We start from the raw sequence: 24,103 nt of genomic DNA, 5'->3' as shown, positions 1-24,103 counted from the left end.
AGCACCTCAGTTGTGACTACAACTGATTTCAAATACGTGACTGTGCCAAATATATTCCCTGCACGTTCAGCCATTTCCAAGTTACATCAATACATTTATTTCCCCACAAGTTCTCCCTCAGGACAACTTTCTGACTGATATTTTGACTGCTTGCTTCTAGACATGAACACAAGGGATAAACTAAACTGCATGCTGGGGCCAATGGAGTGATACTGCAGCTCACTCTGAATTTCCACATATGTTGCAAACAGCTCACTCTAGATGGATGTGATCATCTTTTTAATGGGGTTTGGCCAGAAACAAAAGTGCGTAGAAATTGCTTTTATCCTGACAAAAGAAGGCCAGCGGTGATAAGGAGTGTGACAAATGGGGAAAGAGGACAAGGGGGAGTTTCATAAATCCAATGTTTGTGTTTGCTGTTTTAGGCTTTCATGCTCTTTAATAGATTTTTCCCTATGAAGCAAGTGAAAGAATGTTGAATTCACCGACTGCTTAGAGGAGAAAGCTCACTCAGTGACTTCATTTCACTTACCAGACCATTTTGGAATTCTTGCAAGTTAAAATGTGCTGCTTTCTTGATTGGTATTCAGGGTTCTGTTTTGTAACGCACATGAAGACAACTGCAGATACTTGATACGCACACCTAAGACTCACCATACTCCCGTGTAACATATATGCAATTTCTTAATGGATACTTTAATTACTACAGACTACGATGAACAAATAGAAAAAAAATAGATTTTGCTGCCTATACAGTATTCACGTTATTATGATTTGGAGATGCCGGAGTTGGATTGGGGTGTACAAAGTTAAAATCACACAACACCAAGTTATAGTCCAACAGGTTTAGTTGGAAGCACTAGCTTTCGGAGCACTTTTGGAGATAACTTCACATTAGTAAGCTGCCACTATCTCCATTAGGCTGTAGTTTAGGCCTACGCATTGAATTTGTTCCTTCTGACATTGCAAAGTAAATGTTCAAGAGGTGAATAAAAATAGACAGTACTGTTCTGACAAACTATCTGGATTTTTTCTGTTGCTCCTGTTGGTGTCTACATTGATTTCATACAGAAAAAATGTTTTACATTAGTTCTAAAAAAGTTGAGTAAATATCGGTTGTAATTTCCCAGTTGCAGTTTGAAAGAAAAATTGCACCTTGGGTTGAAAAATAAGTAGATGCCTTTACAGAATGCTAACAGCAGTATTTAGTGAGCTGCAGTCAGATCTATATACTCATTAACATTGCCTTTCTTTCTGATGTGGGAAACAAATGCTAAAGGTTGGCAAGGTGAGATTGCACTACAATCACATGCATCATAAGCTCCTTGCCATTAATTACCAGTATTCCAGCTACCACAAGAAGAGAGAGAGAAAGGAGAACATTTTGAAAACTAGACAGTTAAAGCTGAATTGGGTAAAGAAAATATAAACAGCCCAAAAGTGAGGTTAAATTAAGTCAATAAATAAGAGACAAAAATTATTTATAATGTATATTATATTTTAGTGTGTACTGTAATATCTTAATATTAATATTACAATGATTGGTGATCTTTAAGGATGATGGTCTCTATGTCTCTCATCCATACCCAGAGTTAGGACCTGAACATCATCTGGAGATTGAGAAAACAAAATAAGAAGGTGTAACTAATAGTGCTGCACTGTCTGAATAGGTTAATGTACTCACTGATGAGATAAATATGAACTCAAAGCAGCAGCATATGTGGTTTCTTGAACCTGCTTCACAAGCTAATAAGATCATAGCTAATCTGATAGTAAGCTCAAGACAACATTCTCACTGTTTTTTAAAATTCATTCATGGGATGGCTAGGCCAGCATTTACTGCCAATCCCAGAGGGCAGTTAAGAATTAACCACATTGCTGTGGGTCGAGAGTCACATGTAGTCCAAACCAGGTAATGATGTCACTTTCCTTCACTAAAAGGACATTACTGAACCAGCTGGTTTCTCCAACAATCGACCATGGACTCATGGTCATCATTAGACTCGTACGTCCAGATTTTTATTGAATTCAAATTTCACCATCTGCCATGCCAGGATTCTATTCCCTCGGTCTCTGGATTAACAATCCAGTGATAAAACCACCCTGCCATTGTCTCCCCTACACTACCTCCACCTACCATTTTCAAACTTCATCCCCTTGTTTACCAAAAATGCATCCATCTCTGGTTTAAAGAACATTCAAAGATTCATGGCCTTCTGAGGTAGAGTTGACCCATGATCCTCTGGAGAGAAAGTGTTTCTCCTAATTGCTGTCTTAAATAATAGACACTTGATTTAGTTTCTCCTACAAGAAGAATCATGTTTTCTCTATCTACCTCATCAACACTCCCTAGGATTTTAATTATACCAATCTAATTGCCTTGTACTCTTGTAAATTCCAGCAGATATCAGCCTAGACTATCCATCTTTCCAACAATACAATGCACCTATTTCAGGTATTAGACCAATAAACTTCTCTGACTGCTTCCAATGCATTTGCATCCTTCCTTAAGGAAGAGAGCTAATCCTGTATACTGTACTCCAGTCTCACCTGTCGGCCGTGTAACTGATGCATAAGTATTGAGCTGCAGAGAATGCATTCTGGCAGATTCTGTACCAAGACCGTGCTGAGGTACCTATTTCAGACAGGGAAACAATCTTCTGCATCCCAAGGAAAGGTGAAAATAAACTGGGAGATTGTCTTCTGGAACCTTTGCTTCTATAAATGGCAGAGGATGATAATATAGAATAGGATAGGATTAAGTCAGCTCCAAAGACATATCAGTCAAAGTAAATGCCCAGTGCTCACTTTCCACACATACATATGATAAATTTACTTCCGTACTATAATGTGGTGGATGAAAAGCTCTCCGACATCTGTGATTTTCACTTGCTCTTCTTAATAATTTTCCCTGGAAGTAATGAACTCAATGTTCTTCTGAAGTAGATAGATATCTCAGGCTAGTTAAATCTCTTTCATTTCATTGGATTTCACTGACCGAACAAAGAAATACCGACAGATCAACTATCACAGTTTCTCTCTTCTCCAAAATCAAGCAAAGGCTAGTATACTCTCATTACACAATTTAAAAAAAACACTTAAGGCCTGTGTGAGTTCATGACATCTCAAGACTGCACGTTTCTGTCAAAAGAGTTGAATAATTCGAGTTACACCTCTGTCAATGGATGAACCTACATTATAAGGTCTCAAAAATCAGCATCGGCAGAGCTGTTGGTAAAATGGGATCTTATTATGTGGGAGTAAGAAATATGTAAATATGAATTGACTGGTAGAATAATCTTCCAACATGTTTAGTATAAAAGTAGTATTTTAAAGGTTGTACTCACCGAAAGGTCATCTGGAAAACCTGACCCTGATTGACCTGTTGCGACTTGTTGTTGTAGCCGTGCAGCATCTCTACAAAGAGTGTGTCGTTCAGTTTGGCATCAAGCTTCTGACATTTTGTGCCCTCACATGTCTCTGACAACAGCACGCAAGATTTACCATCTGCTGCCAGTCTGTACTCCTCCACACAGCTGCCAGGAGAGAAAGAAGCTTCATCAGTCAGTTACAGAGGCTGGGAAAGAAGCCACCACCCAATGTTAGTTTTGAGGTGGCATCTGAAATCCCACCACCAGCTAATTTGATATTTTGTGAGGAAAAAAGGTTTACAACACACTCTAACTAATGTCAGACTGCTTATTGTAATGAAGCGGAATAAACATCAGGTGGGTTTTGTAACAGGGTGTTGTTCTGTTTTGACATGGAAAGACACCACAGTCTTTCTCATTCTTTATACTTCTAACTTCTTTCCCAGGTGTTTTGAGCCCGGACTTGGAATGTTCTACCACTGTTGTTTCATTCTCATACACTGCTAAAAATTGGTTTCCACAACAGCAGTCACTCTGCAAGTCCATGACCATAATGCAAGTGTGATTGTAAGACAGTAAATTATCCAGTTGTGGGAGGATATCACAACTGAGTTCATATGGTGTCTAACCCCATATACTGTGAAATCACCATTCAGTAATTGGGTGTACCCTAGCCCATGTTTGTGACCATAACCCAGAGAAAATTTGAACAATCTAGGTTACAACACTCAACTAACAGCAGTGAACGGTATAGCCTGAAGGCTGAAAGTATGATTTTCTTGCTGTGTGCAGCTCAGAGATGGAGCCTTCATCTCTTAGCCAATAGGATAGTAAGGAGAATGAGTTTGCCATCATTGAAAGTTAAGTTTATTGAACCATTTAATGAAATGCCACAAATGAAATCTGGACTTGTTCGACATATGATAACAACTCGGGGACTCAGCTATAAAGATAGATAATGGATTTCAAGAAGTGTTCAGCATCATATCTATGATTTCCATTTTACACAGGTGACCTTTTATGCATGCTTTTATGGCTCAGTAATATAAATGTATTCATAAGATAACAGCTGCACTGTGGCAAAACTCATTTTCTAAGGACGCATATAACTGCATTTTACTTTTAAATTGAGTTTCAAAAAAACAACTGTTAATCTTGAAAGTTTATTAATATTAAAATATTCTCCACTTCTTAACTCATTGAGGATGGAAACTCTTCACTAGACTCAAGAAATAAAAAGATTTGTTCAAAGAATTCTGTGAACTTGGAAATACTCTGTTCCATCATCATGCATTTTCTTCCCTGCATACCAATGTATGTCCAGGAGTTTAATCTTTTTCTCATCCATGTGCTTCTGGAGTATGGTTACTACAGTCATTTGCTATTGTCATACATCAGCAACATTATCCACACCCAATGATCAACCTACGAGATATTAGTCTGAAATGTCTATCTGTAATCAAGCTTTGGCAGTAAGCTTGTATGAAGTAAAGCACTGAAGTTATTTCCCCAGTGGTATTCCTCAGGCTGCATTCAAAATGTTCACAAATTATTTTTCTGTTCCGCTTTTGTAGATAGCAGAAAACTTTGTTAATATTTTGAAACCCAAAAAGAACATTCTGAAACTAAATCTCTGTGACAGTTTTGAAGTCAGGTAGATAAATAATATTGGTCTCTTCTTGATGCAGGAAGAGCCAACAAGGCGATTTATTGCATCGAATTTATTAAAAATCTGTCTGCCTCACAGTACACAAATACAAATTGATGTGGGAGACAACATGAGATCTTACAAAGTACCTGAGATTTGGAGAGGTTCCAGTCAATGGAAAGGTATCAAATCTAATGACAATTTTCAAGAAAAGTGGGGAACAACCCAGTTAACCAGACATCATTTGCCAGAAACTGTTGGACTCTATCATGAAGGCATTCACAAGAGGGCACTTAGAAATACGTAGATGCAGTCATTATGGTTTCATAAAAAAGGAATTGTGTTCACCATCTAATTTTTGAAGGCTGTATCTAGCAAGGGAGATAAAAAGGAACCAGTGGGGGTCGTATGCATGGAGTTTCAATGAATAAGGGCACATATATGACCTTGCAAAAAAGATAGTTAAAAGTCAGAAAACAGGGAGCATGATTGTTTTCAATTGGCAGCCTCTTACTGTGAAGAACCACAGAAATTAGTGCTGGACCACTCAGTTATTTTCAGTCTCTCTCAGCAAATCAATATAAAAGCTGGGTTTAATAATGGTGCCTTGAAACTATCATCGATTGCCATGAACCATCAGTTAAGTTCAGTGATGTCTTTTGGGGAAAGAAATCTGCCATCCTCATTGGGTCTGGCCCATGTGTGACTCCACAACCACGGTATATTTTGCCTGATGTGGGCATCATTTGCTAGGCCTGTGTTTATTGCATCTCTCTAATTACCCATACGGCAGTTAACAGTCAACCATGTTGCTCTGAGGTTTGGAGTTGTATGTTGGCCAGACTAGGTAAAGATGGCAGAAATCCTTCCCTGAAGGACGTTAATGAACCAGATAGATTTTTAATGACAACTGACAAAGGTCACATGATTGTCATTAGCCTGCACTTCCAGTTATTTGAGATTTTAGTTGAATTCAAACTTCACCACCTCCACACTGGTATTTGAACCTGTGTAACCAGAACATTTGCCTGGGGCTCTGACCGACTGTTCCAGTGACATTACCACTACACAGCTTCCCACATTGTCTTAACTGGCTTCTGACAAGGATTTGTAAGCCATTCAGTTCAAGGGAAATTGAGGCTGAACAACAAATACTTGTCAATGATGCCTATATTCAATTAAAAGGGAAAAAGATTGAAACTACATATTTTAACAAAAGAACTCAGCGCATCAAGTGTTGTTGGAAGGTAATGTTAGAAATGGGGTAAAGTGTTATTTTTGCAGATATAGAAAAAGCATACAGAAAAAGGGTACAGCAAGAGAACAATTAACTCTGCAGGTATTTAGGGAAGAGTATCTCTACTTTTCGGTGCATAATTATGGATAATTAAGTACTAACTTTAATGTAGATTTATGAAAGAAAATAATTCCTTTTACCATAATGTTTAAAACAACAGTGTCAGCAAAAAGCTAAGATTACTGAAACATATAAGCGAAGCACGACAAAGATACATTGTTAAGATGTATGTACAAGAATGGGATGTACCTATGGATAATGAAAGAAGTTACAAAGGGGAACATCGAGATAAGAGTTTAACCTTATGACAGCATGTGCAAAGGGGGAAATTGCCAACTTGGAAAGAAAGGGGCAATGGGCGTAGAACATAGATGGGTCGAGGCGAAATAGTAAGAGAGATTGGGTAATTAGGAGTCTGGAGAGATGACCTCACTCATCTCAAAGGGTATAACTGTACAATAACCTAAGTTCTAATTTGCTTCATTTGCTTATGCAATTGAGGCCCGTGCTTGTAAGTTTGTCATAAATTGTCTTGTTTTCAGTTTTGGTGGTCTCGTCTAAATTTTATTGATTTTGTTTCTAACAGATTTGGGTGCTTGTCCTGGGATCCCATGCTCCGGTTGCTCGGCAATTGTTGGGAAAACAAAGAAGGTGCACCTCGCTGATTTTGGATGTCTTTAGTTTCCCTCTTTGCCGCAGCGGCTTTGGGCGAGCATGATCCGGACTAAGACACCCTGGAAACAAGACGGGTTGAGACGCGGTGGGTCCAGTCGGGTGACTCTTGTGTACACAAGACCCGGTAAGAAAGGTCTTAAAAGATTTATCTGGGCGACTGGGGTAGGCAGTGGTATTTGCTGTTATTCGGATATATCCAGGGATCCGGGGAACCGGGGTACTGGTGACTGGAATAGGCTAATCCAGTCAGCCAGTGTGGGTAGCTGTTGATACTGTTACTAGGTGGATGTATCCAAGTGGCTGGCAATGGTAGTTGCTGCCAGGTGGATATATCCGGGGATCTGGAGAACCGGAGTTCTGGTCAACCAGGGTTGGTAGTGGTAGTTGCTACCAGGTGGATATGTCTGGGTGTGTCCACATAGCCAGCGACCGGGGTAGGTAGCGTTATTTGCTGCCGGTTGGATATATCTGGGTAACCGGCGACCGGGTTTGGCAGCGGTATTTGCTGCCAGGTGGATGTGTCCACGTATCCGGTGCCAGTTGGATATATCCGGGGATCTGGGACTGGGTTAGGCGAACCCGATCAACCTGGGTAGGTAGCAGTTGTCACGGTTGCCAGGTGGATATATCCGGGGAATTGCTGCGGGGCATGGCGCACAAACACGCGGCGGGAAGTTCGGTCGGGTAAGCGATCGGGTTTGGCAACGGTACTGGTTGCCGGGTATTGCCGCAGAACAGGGCGCACTGACACGCAGCAGGAATTTCGGTCGGGTAGACGACCAGGTATTGCCGTGGGATAAGGACGCGCGAATTCGACCAGATAACTCTTGTGCACAGACCAAGGTATGAAAAGGGACCTTTAAGTATTACCTTGGTGGTCGGGATGACCTTAGGTGGTTGGGACATACCGAATGTATGGGGAATTGGCGATATTAAATTAAGCATATGTCCATGGAAAAACAGCCCATGTCAGAAGGCTACTGAAGGGCTCCTGAGGGTACATGACCTTAGGTGGTCGGGCATGTACGAGAAGTATGGGGAATTGGCAACACATAAATTAAGGTATTTAATTTGAAGAGTGAGGTGTCTACCTGATTCAACCACCTAGCTTTAGACCAGTTGTTAAGAGGGGAAATCCCCCACGCGAAGGTCAGGACCCTGAAGTAGGTGCTGAAGAAGGTGACACCGTACCTCAGTAAGGTTAATTAAATTCCATAAAGAAACGGCTGAGTATTGAAATGGGAAATAATAATAGTGATTTAAGTGTAGGAGAAGAAAGTAAAGGGATGTCCGAGGTCCGCATTCCAATGGATAGTCCTTTAGGAAAAATGTTACGAGACTGGAAGTACAATCCTCGGATGTGAGGAAAGGATACAAAATGATAAAATGTCAATGAAAAACAGCCTTACAGTCAGGAGGAATCAGATTATGCTTCATGTCAGAAGGGCTACTGAGGGTGCACTTCATAACTAACTTACGGCCAGACATCCAGAAAAATACTCAAAAGCTAGAGGAGTGTGTGTGTGTGTGTGTGTGTGTGTGTGTGTGTGTGTGTGTGTGTGTGTGTGTGTGTGTGAGAGAGAGAGAGAGAGAGAGAAAGTTTAATCCTTTGTGATTCAGTGTGAATGCACATTTATTTGTTGGTGATTGAATGTGCCCTGGAGCTTGAAATCTGGGACTGTTTTGAATCTGATTTCTATTATGGAAATTTTAACATGATTTCTTTTATGGTTAAGGATTCTACAGATTATGAAATAAAATGTTAACTCCTGCTCTTTTTACAGTTCATAACTGCCTTACGATCAGTTTCTAACTAATCTCTTTTATCCTTACATAAAAGCGATTTATGGAGGACAGTTGAAGTTTCAGTTCAACATTAGATTGTAATAAATCAAAAAAAAAATCCTATGGTTAAAATCAGTGACCTTGGATTCGACCATTATTCATGCATTAGAAGTTTTTTTTAACAATCTATTGCATTGTAATTGAGCAATGACTGGTCAGGACTACTTAAGAAAACTGATTTTGGATTTAAATCAAGGGACTAAAACCGGGTAAATATCGTGAATTTACAAGTAAGATTCCTAAATGTATATTTAGGAGCAAGCTTTAAAGTTAGACAAGCATAAATTGACAAATTATATTTGAGATTACAGGGAGCAAGAAATATTGCAATATTTCTTTAAAAATCAAGGTCTAAACAAAACTTTGGGTGATGAGGAATGGCCATGAGGTTGCTCTAAAGCTGTTCAGTTGGTTAAATCGGCTCAGCAATTGATCTGGCAACGTAACATGAGAAGCAGAAACAGAAGGCAAAATAGTGATAAGCCACGGTTGATGAGGTAATAAAGAAAAAGGACAAAACTAAAAGGATAAGGAAACTGAAATGGTGGCAGGCAGCATGTTGAGAATAAAGTGAGGAGAAAGAGATCGGGGAGGAGATGTTAAGGGGTCTGGTGGACAGGAACAAGGATCAAAGTGGAAATCCCCACAGGTGGGATGTTATTACTGTGGAAAGACAGGTCACTTTAAGAGAGAGTGTCCTGATCTGAAAAAGGAAGTAAAGGCAGTGCCGTCTATGAACCTTGATGAAAAATAGGGGTGTCAGGAGTTCCTGCCCACGGGGACCCACCAGGAACCCTTGATAAATTTAAAGATGGGACCTTACAAAGAGGACATAGTTTTCTTAGCCAATACGGGGGCAGCAAGGTCATCCTTAAAGTTTAAGCCAAAGGGAGTGGGAACGAAAATGTTAATTGGATTATGGCGACAGTTTTGTGATGAGAGGCACGAAGAATCAGTTTTGCACTCATGACGAGATATTGCCACCAAATTGGAGACTGAATTAACTGCAAATGGTGCTATAGAATCTGTTGAGGTTCTTAAAAATGAATGTGCTCGAGCAAACAATTACACAAACAGAATGAGAAGTCACAAGTGACTGGTAAACAAACAGAACTGTACGATTACAGTTTTTAAAATGTTTTAGTTACTTGTTGCGTTTCCGCCCTGAATTATAATATATATAATTAATAATTAATATTTATAATAAATCAATTGGTGTTAGCCTGAATCAATATTAATTGGCAGGATTCCTTCATACATTCTCAGTGACCTGTTTTTCTTGATTCATGGTTAATTTAAAACATGAACTGCATTAATTCATTGTTAATTAAAGAATGGAAAGATACATTACTGGCCAGAGTGTGTGCAGGCAGTGGTAGCAATAGCCTTATTGGTGGAGGAGAGTCGGAAACTTACTTTTGGGGGAGCCTTAATAGTCAGCACCCCACATCAGGTACAGACCATACTAAATCAGAAACCAGGACAATGGCTCACAGACTCTCGGATCTTGAAATATGAGACAATCTTAATAGAACAGGATGACCTTGTGTTAGTCACAGACAGTTGCTTGAATCCAGCTGCATTTTTGTGGCGGAGAGAGGGGGGTGGCCCCTGACAGTCCAGAACATGACTGCCTTGATATCACTGAATATCAGACTAAAGTGCGAATGAACTTAAGAAACGTACCGTTGCATGTGGGAGCTCGGTTGTTTATCGACGGGTCCTCCCGGGTGATTGAGGGTAAAAGGCACAGTGGATATGCTGTAGTAGATGGGACAGAGGGAAGTATAATCGAGGCTGAAAGACTGCCTAACAGTTGGTCAGCCCAAACTTGTGAACTCTATGCCCTAGAAAGAGCTCTGAGAACCTTAGAAAACAACAAAAGGAATGATATGTACAGACTCCAATTATGCGTTTGGAGTGCACATACCTTCGAAAAAAAAATTTGGCAAGAAAGAGGACTGATAAATAGCAGAGGAAAAGAACTAGCTCATGAGGAATTGATAAAACAATTGCTGAAATCTCTGTTACTCCCGAGAGGAATAGTGGTAATTCATATAAATGGACATCAGAAGGTGAATGACCTGGAAGGAAGGGGAAATAGGTAGTCAACGAGGTAGTTAAAGAAGTGACCCTGAATCCACAAGGACCAGTAATATACTCCCTAATACCTGCAATTTCAGATCTTCAGGGTGCCCCGTTGTTTACTGCAAAGGGGGAAAAGAGACCAAAAGATTTAGGAGCTGCAAAGACAGCAGATGGAGCAGCCTTATAGTAGTTAGTACCCCCCATCAGGTCAGAACTGTGCTAAACCAAAAGGCAGGGAGATGGTTGACGAGGCCATCCTGATGGAAAAAGATGGCCTGGTGTTAGCAATAGACACCTGTCTAAACCCAGCTACCTTCTTATAGAAGAGAGAACCCAGAGACAAACGAGAATTAGAACATGACTGTTTAGATATCATGGAGTATCAAACCAAAATTAGACAGGACCTGAGAGATCTACCTTTACATAACGGGGATAGATTGTTTATGAATGGATCATTGAGAATATTGGAAGGAAAAAGACACAATGGATAACAAACCAAACAGTGGAGGCAGACCAGCTGCCAACACATGGTCAGCCCAGACCTGTGAATTGTACGCATTAAATCAAGCTTTAAAACACTTAGAGAATCAGGATGGAACAATTTACACTGACTCTAAATATGCTTACAGAGTAGTCCATACCTTTGGAAAGATATGGCAAGGACGAGGACGAATCAATAGTCAGGGAAAAGGAGTTAGTCTATTACGTGCTTGGACTGCCCCAAGACATGATATCGGCCTTTCTCCTTATGAAATGAAGTTTGGACTATCATTCCTAGGAGGGAAAGGAGAGGTGCCTAAAGCTGAATTTAATGACAGGTTTTTGAAAAACTATATTGTGGCACTTGGCTCTTCATTATCTATTCTTAGGAACAAAGGCCTGCTGGTGCAGACACCGCCACTCGAGTTTGCAGCACATCAGATCCGACCGGGTGACTGGGTCCTGATCAAGACCTGGAAAGATTCCAAACTACACCCGAGCTGGGAGGGACCATTCCTAACCCTCCTGACTACTGCGACAGCCATCCGAACTGCTGAGAAAGGGTGGAGTCATCACACTCACGTCAGAGGTCCTGTGAATGCCCCATTGGCGAAGTGGCACGCTCATCCTACAGACAACCCTCTGAAAGTTAAGCTGAGAAAGAGGGAATGAACTAAGATAAAATACTCTTTTTTTCATGTTTAATGATATATATTGTTATTGATTGTAAGGGCTGTGTGGACTCACCTCTCCCTGACACCTAAAAGGTTAAGACAAGACAATAGGCAGGGTTTAAAGATGGGTAGATACTGGTATAGTATTGTAATGTTAGTAATACTAACTATTCAGGGAGGCGGAAAAAATCACTTCACTACGCTGTGCCAGAATTATGCTAAACAAGAGGGACTTGCCGACTGTTGGGTCTGTGCAGAGGTCCCACACCATGGCGAATCTGGGATCCCCACCTCGGTAATACCGCTCACTAAAAAAGAAGTATACGATATACAATAATTTGATGTGGGTTCAAATAATACAAAGTGGAGATCTGAAAGTAGCAAATATAACTTTGCAGGATGGTTCCCAAGGCCAGCCCCGAAAAATCAGGGCGCTATTGATAGTCTTAGAATTTCCCCACCGAAAGGAGCAGTGAATACCACCTGTTTCTGTAATCAGAATGATGCTGCACCTTTCCAACTAGGAAAATCATCTTGTGTCCATACCAGTCAAGCCACTGCCACGACCACTCCCCGAATATTAAATAGAACATATTGGGTATGTGGTCTGAAGGCCTATCCATTTATTCCCGGAGAAAAATATGTTATGAAACACTTCAAGACCAGAAAGGTTGGAGTGGCTGCTGTTACCTCGCTTATATAGTCCCTCACCTCCGAATACAGCCCAACCTGAGAAAGGAGGTGGAGGGATAAGACGTAATACCCGAGAGGTCTCTGAAGGAGACCGTCTGCTGTGGACATTACTCCCAAACTACGGTACTGCAAGGGCAGGGGTGGAAATACAGAAACTGACGGCTGCCCTTGAAAATTTAATTAATGATACTACCGGCGCAATGGGGGAAAACTCAATCCCAAATATCGGCCATAACCACCGAAATGATTGCCACAAGACTGACAGCTTTACAGAATCGAATGGCTTTAGACTAACTTTTGGCTGAAAAAGGGGGAACCTGTGCTCTGATTGGTAAAGAATATTGCACCTTCATCCCAGACACCTCTTCTATAGTGGAAGATAAGGCAGAAATAGTAAAGAAAAAGATAAACAATATAAGAGAAATTGGAGATGAACTCCAAAAAGATGAAGGATGGGAATGGGGATGGGTTAACTGGAGATTGACCGGGTGGGGAAAATGGTTAGTGAATTTAGGCATTTATGTGCTACTAATAATTGTAGGTAGGGTTTAATGTGTTCACAAGCGCAAGAAAGAGAGAGTAACAGATTACTCCTAGAGTTTGAAAAAAAAGACAAACTTAGAAGGACAGAAATGACTAGATTGTGAACCTCGACACCATAGGGTGAAAAGAGGGCTGAAAATAAGATTGCAAGAACAACAAATGGTTAAGAAAAGAAATGAGGGAATTGTTAAAAATGGGGTAAAGTGTTGTTTTTGCAGATATAGAAAAAGCATACAGAAAAAGGGTACAGCAAGAGAACAATTAACTCTACAGGTATTTAGGGAAGAGTATCTCTACTTTTCAGTGCATAATTATGGATAATTAAGTACTAACTTTAATGTAGATTTATGTAAGAAAATAATTCCTTTTACCATAATGTTTAAAACAACAGTGTCAGCAAAAAGCTAAGATTACTGAAACATATAAGCGAAGCACGAAAAAGATATATTGTTAAGATGTATGTACAAGAATGGAATGTACCTATGGATAATGAAAGAAGTTACAAAGGGGAACATCGAGATAAGAGTTCAACCTTATGACAGCACGTGCAAGGGGGAAATTGCCAACTTGGAAAGAAAGGGGCAATGGGCGTGGAGCATAGATGGGTAGAGGCGAAATAGTAAGAGAGATTGGGGAGTTAGGAGTCTGGAGAGATTACCTCACTCAGCTCAAAGGGTATAACTGTACAATAACCTAAGTTCTAATTTGCTTCATTTGCTTATGCAATTGAGGCCCGTGCTTGTAAGTTCGTAATAAAGTGTCTTGTTTCCAGTTTTGGTGGTCTTGTCTAAATTTCATTGATTTTGTTTCTAACAGTAATCATCTCATTCCCAGGGTATCAGTGCAGGGATTTCTTAAGGTAAAGGCCCAGACATCTTCAGTCACTTCATCAATGACCTTCCTTGCATTAAAGGCTCACTCATGGGGACATTCGCTATTGATTGTAAAGTGTTCAGCATCATTTGCAACTCCTCAGAAAATGAACCAGTGTGTGTCCAAATACATCAGGATCTGAACCACAGTCAGCCTTAGGCTGATAGTGACAAGTTTTCATGCCACACAAGTTTTCAATAATGGTCACTGCCAACAAGAGAGAATTCAACCATCTCTCCTTGATGTACAACGCTATTACAATTGCTGAATTCCAATCAATCAACATACTCGGAGTATTTAATGGCAGAAATTGAACTGAACCAGCCATATAATTATCATAGTTACACAAGCGGATCAGAGGCAGGGAATTCTTGGGCAAATAACTCACTGCATCTCTCCCTGAAGCCTGTCCATTCCTGATGAAGAGCTTATGCTCTAAACGTCGACTCTCCTCCTCCTCGGATGCTGCCTGACCAGCTGTGCTTCTCCAGCACCACACTTTTTGCAACTGCCTGTTAAGCACAAGTTAGCTGTGTGATTCAGTATCCTACACTCTCCTGGATGACTGCAGCTCCAACAACACTCTAAAAGCTCAACACCATCCAGGCCAAAGTTGTCCACTTGACTGGTACCCCATCCACTATACTTAGAGTTATAAAATGTTTCTTCACTGTCGCTGGGAAAGTAATCCTGGAACTCTCTCCCTCATTGCAATGTGTGTGTATCCACACTAATTGTCCTGCAGTGGGACAGGATGACAGCTCACCACCACCATCTGGGGCAATCAGAGATGGGTTCCATATTTAAGCATGAAGAAAAGGTGGGACTGTAATTGAGAACAAGGGCCAGAACATTAAGAGAGTGAAGCCTGAGGTAAATGTAGCACTGATTATTTACAGCTAGCCTCCATCTCTTAAAATAGGCTCAAATATTGACTGGTAGAGGTGTTGGAAGTCACTGTAAGAGTGAAATTGATTTGGGTTGAACACAAGAAAGGCAGAACATAGCAGAGAGGGGATCTAAAGTTCTGTGATATAACACGGGAGGCTTTGCTATCGGAAGTGAGCAGAAGGAGAGAGATGCTCATTCCAAGGGACCAGGAGAGTCTTCACACAGGCACAGTGATGATCATGAGAGTAGGTTGTCAATGTAGCAGTATCACCCAGAAAGCATTTAATGATTTCAAATTTCCCACCCAACAGTGTCTGCTGTGGTCTGCATCAGAATCTGAAATAGTAGCTGCAGCACTGAAAATTCAGTTGTTATGAATTTTGAGGCATAGACATACAGCATTAATACATTTGAAGGGCTTTTGCCCAAAATGTTGATTTTTCCTGCTCCTCGGATGATGCCTGACCTGCTGTGCTTTTCCAGCACCAATCTAATCTTGATACAGTATTGCTCCATCAACAAGCTCTCTCCAAGTTGATGTAAAAAAAATCTGATACCATTTGCTCACTAATACTGTCAAGGCATTTACAACATGGGGCAAAATTTACTGTTTATCCACATGATAGCATGTACGCAGGTTCAGGCACACCCAAACATACTATCCTGGGGTTTGTTTGAGTGTGTGACAATACTATGGCTTTAAGAGTTGTATATTTATGAAGTGAGCTTGAGACAGAGGTATAGAGTAGTCTGTTCCAAGTCAATAAAGTAAACATCTTGTGAGGACTTGTTTTCTTTTAAAGTTGGGCCAATAGAAGCAGCATACATGTGTAGAATCAGTTCCCATAGAATCAGGGTTTAAAGTTTAGTCTTCAATAGTTGTGGAGGTTTTGAAGAAGCCATCTCTCTCTCTCTCTCTCTCTCTCTCTCTCTCATCTAAAAGCAAGAGTTCTCTCTGCTACCAGATTCAGGTGTGAGACAATCTATTTTATTGAATTTGCCTTTGCTAAGGGTATGTTTATGGGATGCTACTATATTGGAACAGTTGTTGTCTCATGGTTAAATAATCTATTATTTTGTTAAGTTCTCCAACAGAGTTAAACTAAGGCTAGTTCTTCTTTCTTTTGTTTGTATTTCAGCTGAAGAGTAAGAATAAAGTGTGTCTTGCATAAAGTCGAGTCATGTAACCAATTGAACTACATCTGGAACACAGCACCTTACACTTGCCTTTAAATGAAATTTAGGGTCCAGGCTATCTCCTTGACATATTTGAAGGGGTTTGATCTGGTCCAGAACAAGTGGCAACAGGGCACCAGCATGACCCTGAGGGAAATCGGGCATTGACAAAACATGCTTCTGGAGAGCAAAAAGGTAAGTTTTAATGATTTACCAGGCTAAGTTTTAAAAAAGACACACAATTTATCTTTTGGGCTCTCTGAGACGACCATATTGAGGTGGTCCCCATCACCACAGGAAACACCATGTTGGGTCATTGTAGAAGTAAATGCCAGCAACATGTTCTGGAGAATAGACTGGGACTGTTTTTTTTGGAGTGTCGGAGGCTGAGGGGTGACCTTATAGAGGTTTACAAAATTATGAGGGGCATGAATAGGGTAAATAGACAAAGTCATTTCCCTGGGGTCTGGGAGTCCAGAACTAGAATGCATAGGTTTAGGTTGAGAGGGGAAAGATATAAAAGAGATCTACGCGGCAACTTTTTCACACAGAGGGTGGTGCGTGTATGGAATGGGCTGCCAGAGGAAGTGATGGAGGCTGGTACAATTGCAACATTTAAGAGGCATTTGGATGGGTATATGAATAGGAAGGGTTTGGAGGGATATGGGCCAGGTGCTGGCAAGTGGGACTAGATTGGGTTGGAATATCTGGTCAGCATGGACGGGTTGGACCGAAGGGTCTGTTTCCATGCTGTACAATGCTATGACTACATGATTCAATGTGTGTGGCCGATTTAATTTCATTGGTACTGCTTTTGATCTTGTCGCTCTAACTAACATCTCTTAACCTAGAAATGATGCTTCATCAAGAAATTGGAGAGATAATGGTAAAATTCTTCCTGCTACCTCAGACGATTGATGGAAACCTACCCCAATGTTTCTTTATATTATTAAACCCAATTTTTGCCTATTCACTGAAGGATACATATTTGCCAACATAAAGTTGTTTTGTTAAATATGTAGTGAACCCCACCATGGCGTCTTAGCTTGACAGTAACTGGAAGTGTTTTCAGATTTTGTATAATCAAATAAAGGGCTAAATTTACTAATTTTTTTTTACAAATTGTCCTGCTATGGGTGGGTATTGGTAGTGCCCTTCCTCTAGTCCAGAAAATTTCGGTTCAATTCTACTTGCCCTGGAAATGATTGTAACATTTCAGCACCAGTTGACAAAAAATAATTTACATTAGTCATTCTTGCCTTAACGACTGGCAAATTATTGGGAAAAAATTCTGAGAGATTGCATTGATACTTGTTTCAAAAAAAGCTCTTGTAATGCAATTGCAGTGTCCCTACCTCTGGACAAAGGATCTCGGTTCGAGTCAAACTTACTGTGGAGGTATGTGTGAACAAGATGATGAATCATATTTTCTCAAAACCAACGATAGCCAGTTTTCTGCAAATCTATACTCACCCACAGAACATCAGGATATTATTGGAGGAAGGGTCTTCTACCAATGGCACCGTCTGTTGTAAGCAAAGTTGCTCACAGCCTCCATTAAACCCATCAGAACAGTCAATCCCTTTGGTGTAGTCAAAACAGCCAGAATCATCCCTCATAGGCCTCAGGCCCACAGGACACTGGAACAAGACAAAAGTAACTGCAATTGAGATTTGTTATTTTGGAACATTGTCCAAGGATTCACATTGACTCATTTCAAACATTAACATATGCAGTTTAAAACTAACAGGGAAAAGTCTTTGGTCAAATTTATCGAATTACCATGGTTTTGCTAATGTAACTCCTGACTTTATTATAGTGCCTATATAACATTTCCCAAAGTTTTTCACGGTTGGAGATCAGACATGGAAAGGAGTAAGGGCATGAGGGAACATATATGTTTTAGCCAAATTTGGGATGAAGTATTTCCCTCGGGAGGAGTTGGTGAAGAGTGTTTTGCAGTTTTTATGGAAAATGATTGAAGTTTCTTATGCCAATGACAGAGATGGGAGGCTATAATGAAGATGGGGCAAGAGACAATGCAGAATGAGGTTGGTTGGGATCTGCAGATGAGAACGAAGATTTTGAAAAGGATGAGATAAATGGAGCTATTGGAGGTCACTACTTCTCATGAAAGATAATGTGGATATGTTGGAGTTTGTGTGATATTAAACTCAGGAGGTTAATGAAATTGATATTGAAAAAAAAATCTCCCTCAGCAGTGACAGAGCGCCTGTTTCTTTTGTCAAAGTGCAGTAATTACATGATTGTATCTTCACATCAGTATTGTAGCATTTAAACTATTTATATGAGATTGTTATAAAATTATATTTCCTCCAATTTTGTATTTAGCTGTGTTTTTCTCTTCGATCAGGATAAAAGTTTTCCACCCTGTGTGTCAACAATATACTGTAACACTTTTAAAGTGGAGAAGGCAACAGCATTTGAGTTAAAATGATCGACTGCCCAGGAAAATATTGCTTATTAATCAGAAGCAAAGATGACCTAATTTTAGAAAGGCTACTGAATGAGAAAGTGAGGACTGCAGATGCTGGAGATCAGAGCTTAAAAATATGTTGCTGGAAAAGCGTAGCAGGTCAGGCAGCATCCAAGGAGCAGGAGAATCGATGTTTCGGGCATAAACCCTTATGCCTGAAACGTCGATTTTTCTCCTCCTTGGATGCTGCCTGACCTGCTGCGCTTTTCCAGCAACAGATTTTTAAGCTACTGAATGAGGGCAAGGTTAAAAGTGCATACTTTAGCACTGTCAAGTTTTCCAATTTATCAGAGTTCACATGGATGCTTTGCAGCATCATGTAAGTAAACAGAAGCACTGCAACTTTTGCCTATGTCATATTAATGTTTATAAATAACAATGTCATCCTCACAATCATCTACAGGAAGTCAAATGTCTCAGTTGGCCCCATATGAGCGAATTTCTAATTACAGAAAATTAATGAAGCAAGAGCTGACATTAAACCATTAGCACACAAACTGAGAGACTGAATCCTAATCCCAGGCAACATCAGAAACATAATCATCAACTGCTGCAGAATATTATGGAAGCTGACAAATGTATATAATCCCAAAGATCCAAGAATCTGGAAGTTACTGTGAAGAAAGAGACTTAATCTGATGAAAGGTTTTCAATCTGAAAAGTTAAGTCTGTTTCTTTCTCCACAGTACTGCCAGTGTTCTTGGCATTTTCTTAACATTTGCTAATTTTGCATTAATAAATTACCTTAGAGTATTAATTAAACAGAATCTACTCAGCAGTTTCCATGTGCTTATTGGGAATATTGAAATAGCTTAGATTACTCATAACAAGTACATATATGTTACACATATTTGTCCTGTTGTCTCACACAAAGTACAGTGCAGGGAATTAAATGAGTAATCAGACATTTGGTTCCTTTCATAAATGAACAGCATGACAAAAAATGTGTAGTTAATGTTGATGTTAAAGCTCATCAAATTTCTTGAATTATTCCCCACTGACATTGATGAGATTTCCCAATAAGAAATCAAACTAGGTTTTCTGTTTGGTGTTATTGTATTGGTACTATACCACTTATAATAAAACCTACTTTGAAAGAAAAAAAAATGTCAAATCTAAGCTCAGCTGTATATTAAGTTATGGCAGAAACCAATGTAGCCAAAATACAGAAGCTGGCAAATTGACAGAATATGATGTGACGTATATTATTTTCTGGAAAATTTGATGTTGCACTATATACCTCACACCCACTCATTAAAATTAATTTCAGTGTATTTCAGTGAGGGATAAAACATGATCACCAAAAATGAATAATAAAGGTGTGACTTTGATCTGATGACCCACAATCTGCATTGACCAATCTGTTTGTTGACAATCCAGAATTAGTTGTAATTCCTTCCTAACAATATATCTTTAAGAAAAATATATAAGCAAGCCATACGTAATGAAATTGCCCAGAACATGTGATATATTTAACTTTGAGGCAAACTGAACATCGGAATTATAAGCAAAATACTGCAAATGTTAGAGATATGAAATCAAAACAAAGTGCTGGAGAAATTCAGGAGGTCAGGCAGTATCAATAGAGACAAAAACAGAGTTGTCATTTCAAGTCCGATATAACTTTCCTTTAGATCTTAAAACAGATTGCAAAGGACTTATTTTAAAATTAGAATTGCATTTTTCAATTAGATAGTTGGCACATGGAAATAAAAGACATTAATCAGTACAAGTAAGTTTACAAAATTAAAACAAAACTCTACAAAAGACAAAATTCAAACTGTACTAAACCAGTCTGTTAGAGAAAGATATCCACAGGCATTGGGAAGCTGTAAGGTAAATCATGACATGACCACATAACAAAGAATGGAAGGCAACAACGAAAAGTCCATTAACCCATTTCTTCCACAAATTGTATTCATTTATTCCCTATTGTATGGCACACAACCTCTTGAAGCTCTTGATGGAAGTTGTTACTAAAATTCCTGCCAATCAAATAAAAATCCATTCTACTTAAGTGCTCAAAGCTGTCTTCCTTTGTGAGAGGAACAATATACTTACGCAAGCTATTGTTATTTTCATCTTTAACATAACAGCATAGGAAAGCATAAGAACTAGGAGCAGGATGAGACAAATCAGCCCCTCAAGCCTTCTCTGCTATTTAATACCATCATGAGTGATCTCATCTTGGTCTCAAATCCACTTTTCTGCATGCTCCCCAAAAACCTTCAAACCTATCACTAATTAAAAATCTATCTCCTCCTTAAATTTACTCAAATGTCCCAAGATTCAGCACTCTCTGGGGTACTGACTTCCACAGATTCACAACTTTTGAGAGATGTAATTCATCCCCCTCTATTCTATATTCATCAACCCTTAGCCTAAAACTATGACTTCTTCTTCTGAAATGCCCCACAAGGAGAAACATCCACACTATGTATAAACGTTGTCATGATAACTCAATGGTTAACGTCACTCCAGAAGATTTGTGTTCAACACACAATTTCAGGTTCTTAGTAACCACTTCTTTTCAAAACTAAACTTTTGTTCCTGCCTTTCCAGATCTTTCCAATAGCTCCTCACCCCATCACCACTCTGCATTAAATGTAGCCTGTAAAAAACAGGCTGGCAGACATCATTTAGTGCACAGCATGACACCTACAACCTAACAATGATTTATATTATTTGGATGCATTTAGAGCTATTAAAATCCAACTGAGAAACTGGAAAATGTGAATCAAAGTTAGATTTAATGGGGCCTAGGGTAAGGATAATAAAAAATATTAAAGAAAACAGCTAATCTCAAAAGAGACCCCAACTCCAGCCTGAATGAAACACAGAAAGAATTGATAATTATGCTGTGGCTATAGGGAATATTTAGATTCAAAGGATGCAATGTTCAGTCTAAATGGACCCTATCTTAATATACCACTTTCTTGATGTGCACATGCATGCTAAATTATGGGCTAACAATGTTTTCGATGATATTTCATCCTGTTTCAGCAACAGCACTAAATAGTCCTGCTGAGAACCAATGAAGCATCAAGATACTGTCCCAGCCTCCAAGATGTAAATGCCTTGTGAGACAGCCACCTACACAACAATTAGATCATCCTTTATGTCCCACAGGATATTTGATTTGGTTTTCGAATACATTTTGCTCCAGTGGGTTTACCCTTCAGGCCTGGCAGAAAAGCAAATGCCAAACAAAGTTGCATCTACTCTTGTGAAATATTGCACTTAAGCCAGAAGGTACCAGTGGTGCTCTCCTTCCCAAAACAACCTTAACTAGAATCCAAACTTGACAGGATGGTTTCATGTCGTTTTTATAATGTTGAACCTTTCTGCAAAACAGGCTTGTCATTTCGCCTGAGGGCTCCAATGCAACAGAACATATCCTGTTCATATTGCAAATTCATTTTCACAACAGCCAGAACACAGAAAAAGCCGCTCATTAATAAGTTTGCATGCGTTAATATGCTTTAAACTGGTTTCCTAATGATTTTTAGTCAAAGACTTCCATAGCCTGAAGGGAAATATAGGCAAAGCAAACACCTAATTTGAACATTGTATTCCCTTGCTTCCCAATTATTAACAATTACAGTAATGGCATTCAAAAATACACTGGCATTGATAGATATATTGGCACTTTGCAACTTGCATCAATGCTGTCAATTCATGACTTCAGTGCCATTATGTTTCTGTCCCATATCTGCTTTGTGCCACAAGCTACTACAAGATATCAATGCAATTTGTTGGTAGGAATCTGATCTCTGAATCAGAGGGTTTGTGGATTCAGACCCCATTCCAGTGGACCCAAGCCTGTAATGCAGGTGACAGCCCCGATCCTTACTGAAAGAGTGCTGCATGATCAGAAGTGATGTCTTTTTTAGCCAGTACTAAACCAAAGCAGTATCTACTCTCTTAAATGGATATAAAGGATCCCACAGTACTATTTCAAAGAATGGCAGGAGAATTCACCCTAGCATCCTGGCTGATATTTATCGTTCAATTGACATCATTAAAACAAATTATCTGTTTGTAATTACTTTGATTCTTGTGGTAGCTGAATGGTAACATGGATTTGCCTTGTGATAGTGAATACAACATTTTTACAATATTTAATTAACTCCAAAGCATTTTTGGATATCCTGTGGTTATGAAAGGTACTACACAAACACAATTAATCTTTCAAGATGACTATGTAGTGCCTGTGTTTTGGTCTATGGCCTGAACATTACCTTTGTTTTTTGGCCAAGTTTGGGTTGTATTGCATTTTTTAAGGGACTTCCACTGGGAGGTCTAGTCGGTTTTCTCACTATATCTTCCCAACCTCATGTCAATAACCAATGTAGATGGTGGAAATCTGAAACAAACACAGACAGTGTTGGAGAAACTCAGCAAATCTGGCCACAGCCATAAAGAGGGAAACGGAGTTAACGTTTCAAGTCCGACACGACTCCTCCTCAGAACTTTTCTGAAGAAGTCATACTGGACTTAAAATGTTAATTTTGTTTCTCTCTCTGCAGATGCTGACAGACCTGCTGAGTTTCTCCAAAAATCGCTGTGCTTGTTTCACCTTATTAACTACCTACCCTGCTCCCATGGCCACCATTCCTCAAGCAACTTGCCACTCAAAGGATACATCAGAACTCCCCAGCATGTGCATCTTTAAAAGCCCATTGAATACATGGTGAACTACTGTCAATCCAGAGCATGGTTCCCGACATTCATCCAGGACATTTACTGATAGGGCAAACTCATCATCCCATTTTGTGGGCATGGTCCTGAATATCCTGTGGGATGGCGTATTACAGAGACGGGGTTTCTCCTTGCCCAGGACCATTACACCAGCCCATGCCAGCCTGCTTTGAGAATGCCACTCTGGTTAAATCACACCCAGCTGTCTGTAGGAATGCCCAGCAATGCAGGAAGAAAGTCAATCAATTTCTCCACTCTGCCAGCGTGCCACCTTCTTCTCTTTAATGCCTCACACTCCCTCTATTTCTGCACTGTACCTACCTCCCACCAATGCTCATGTTCTCATTGAGGTTGGCAACATTTCTCTCACTCATTCTCACCCATCCTGACCCGTGATTCCACTAGCCTTGTATGCTGTCTATATTGTTGAATTACTCACTGGGGCCACCTCTCCACCTGCACGAGAAGTAATTACTGTGCCCACCCACTTTCATCTCCCATTATTCTGAATACGTATGCGTGTGGGGAGAGAGAGAGAGTGAGCTGCAATTGCTGACACAATAGACCAAATGAAGCGAGGTCCCCAGAATATTAGCTGAGTTTCTGGATTAATAGTCTATCGATAATACCACTAGACCATCACCTCCTTGA

General features: G+C 39.8%; 1 protein-coding gene across 4 annotated transcripts in view; it reads right to left on the bottom strand.

The window, feature by feature from the left end:
* The window catches only part of LOC140469697 (astrotactin-2-like), a 1,585,258-nt gene that overhangs the window by 699,897 nt on the left and 861,258 nt on the right, over window positions 1–24,103 (bottom strand). For all 4 annotated transcript variants that reach the window (XM_072566454.1, XM_072566452.1, XM_072566453.1 and 1 more), the window contains 2 exons: window positions 17,728–17,894; window positions 3,348–3,536 (listed from right to left, as the gene is read on the bottom strand). In XM_072566454.1, coding sequence (XP_072422555.1) covers window positions 3,348–3,536; window positions 17,728–17,894 — 356 coding nt within the window. The remainder of the gene's footprint in view (window positions 1–3,347; window positions 3,537–17,727; window positions 17,895–24,103) is intronic.

This window comes from Chiloscyllium punctatum, chromosome 49 (genome assembly GCF_047496795.1).
Source record: "Chiloscyllium punctatum isolate Juve2018m chromosome 49, sChiPun1.3, whole genome shotgun sequence".
NCBI lineage: Eukaryota > Metazoa > Chordata > Chondrichthyes > Orectolobiformes > Hemiscylliidae > Chiloscyllium > Chiloscyllium punctatum.
This window is presented reverse-complemented; position numbering and strand designations above follow the sequence as displayed.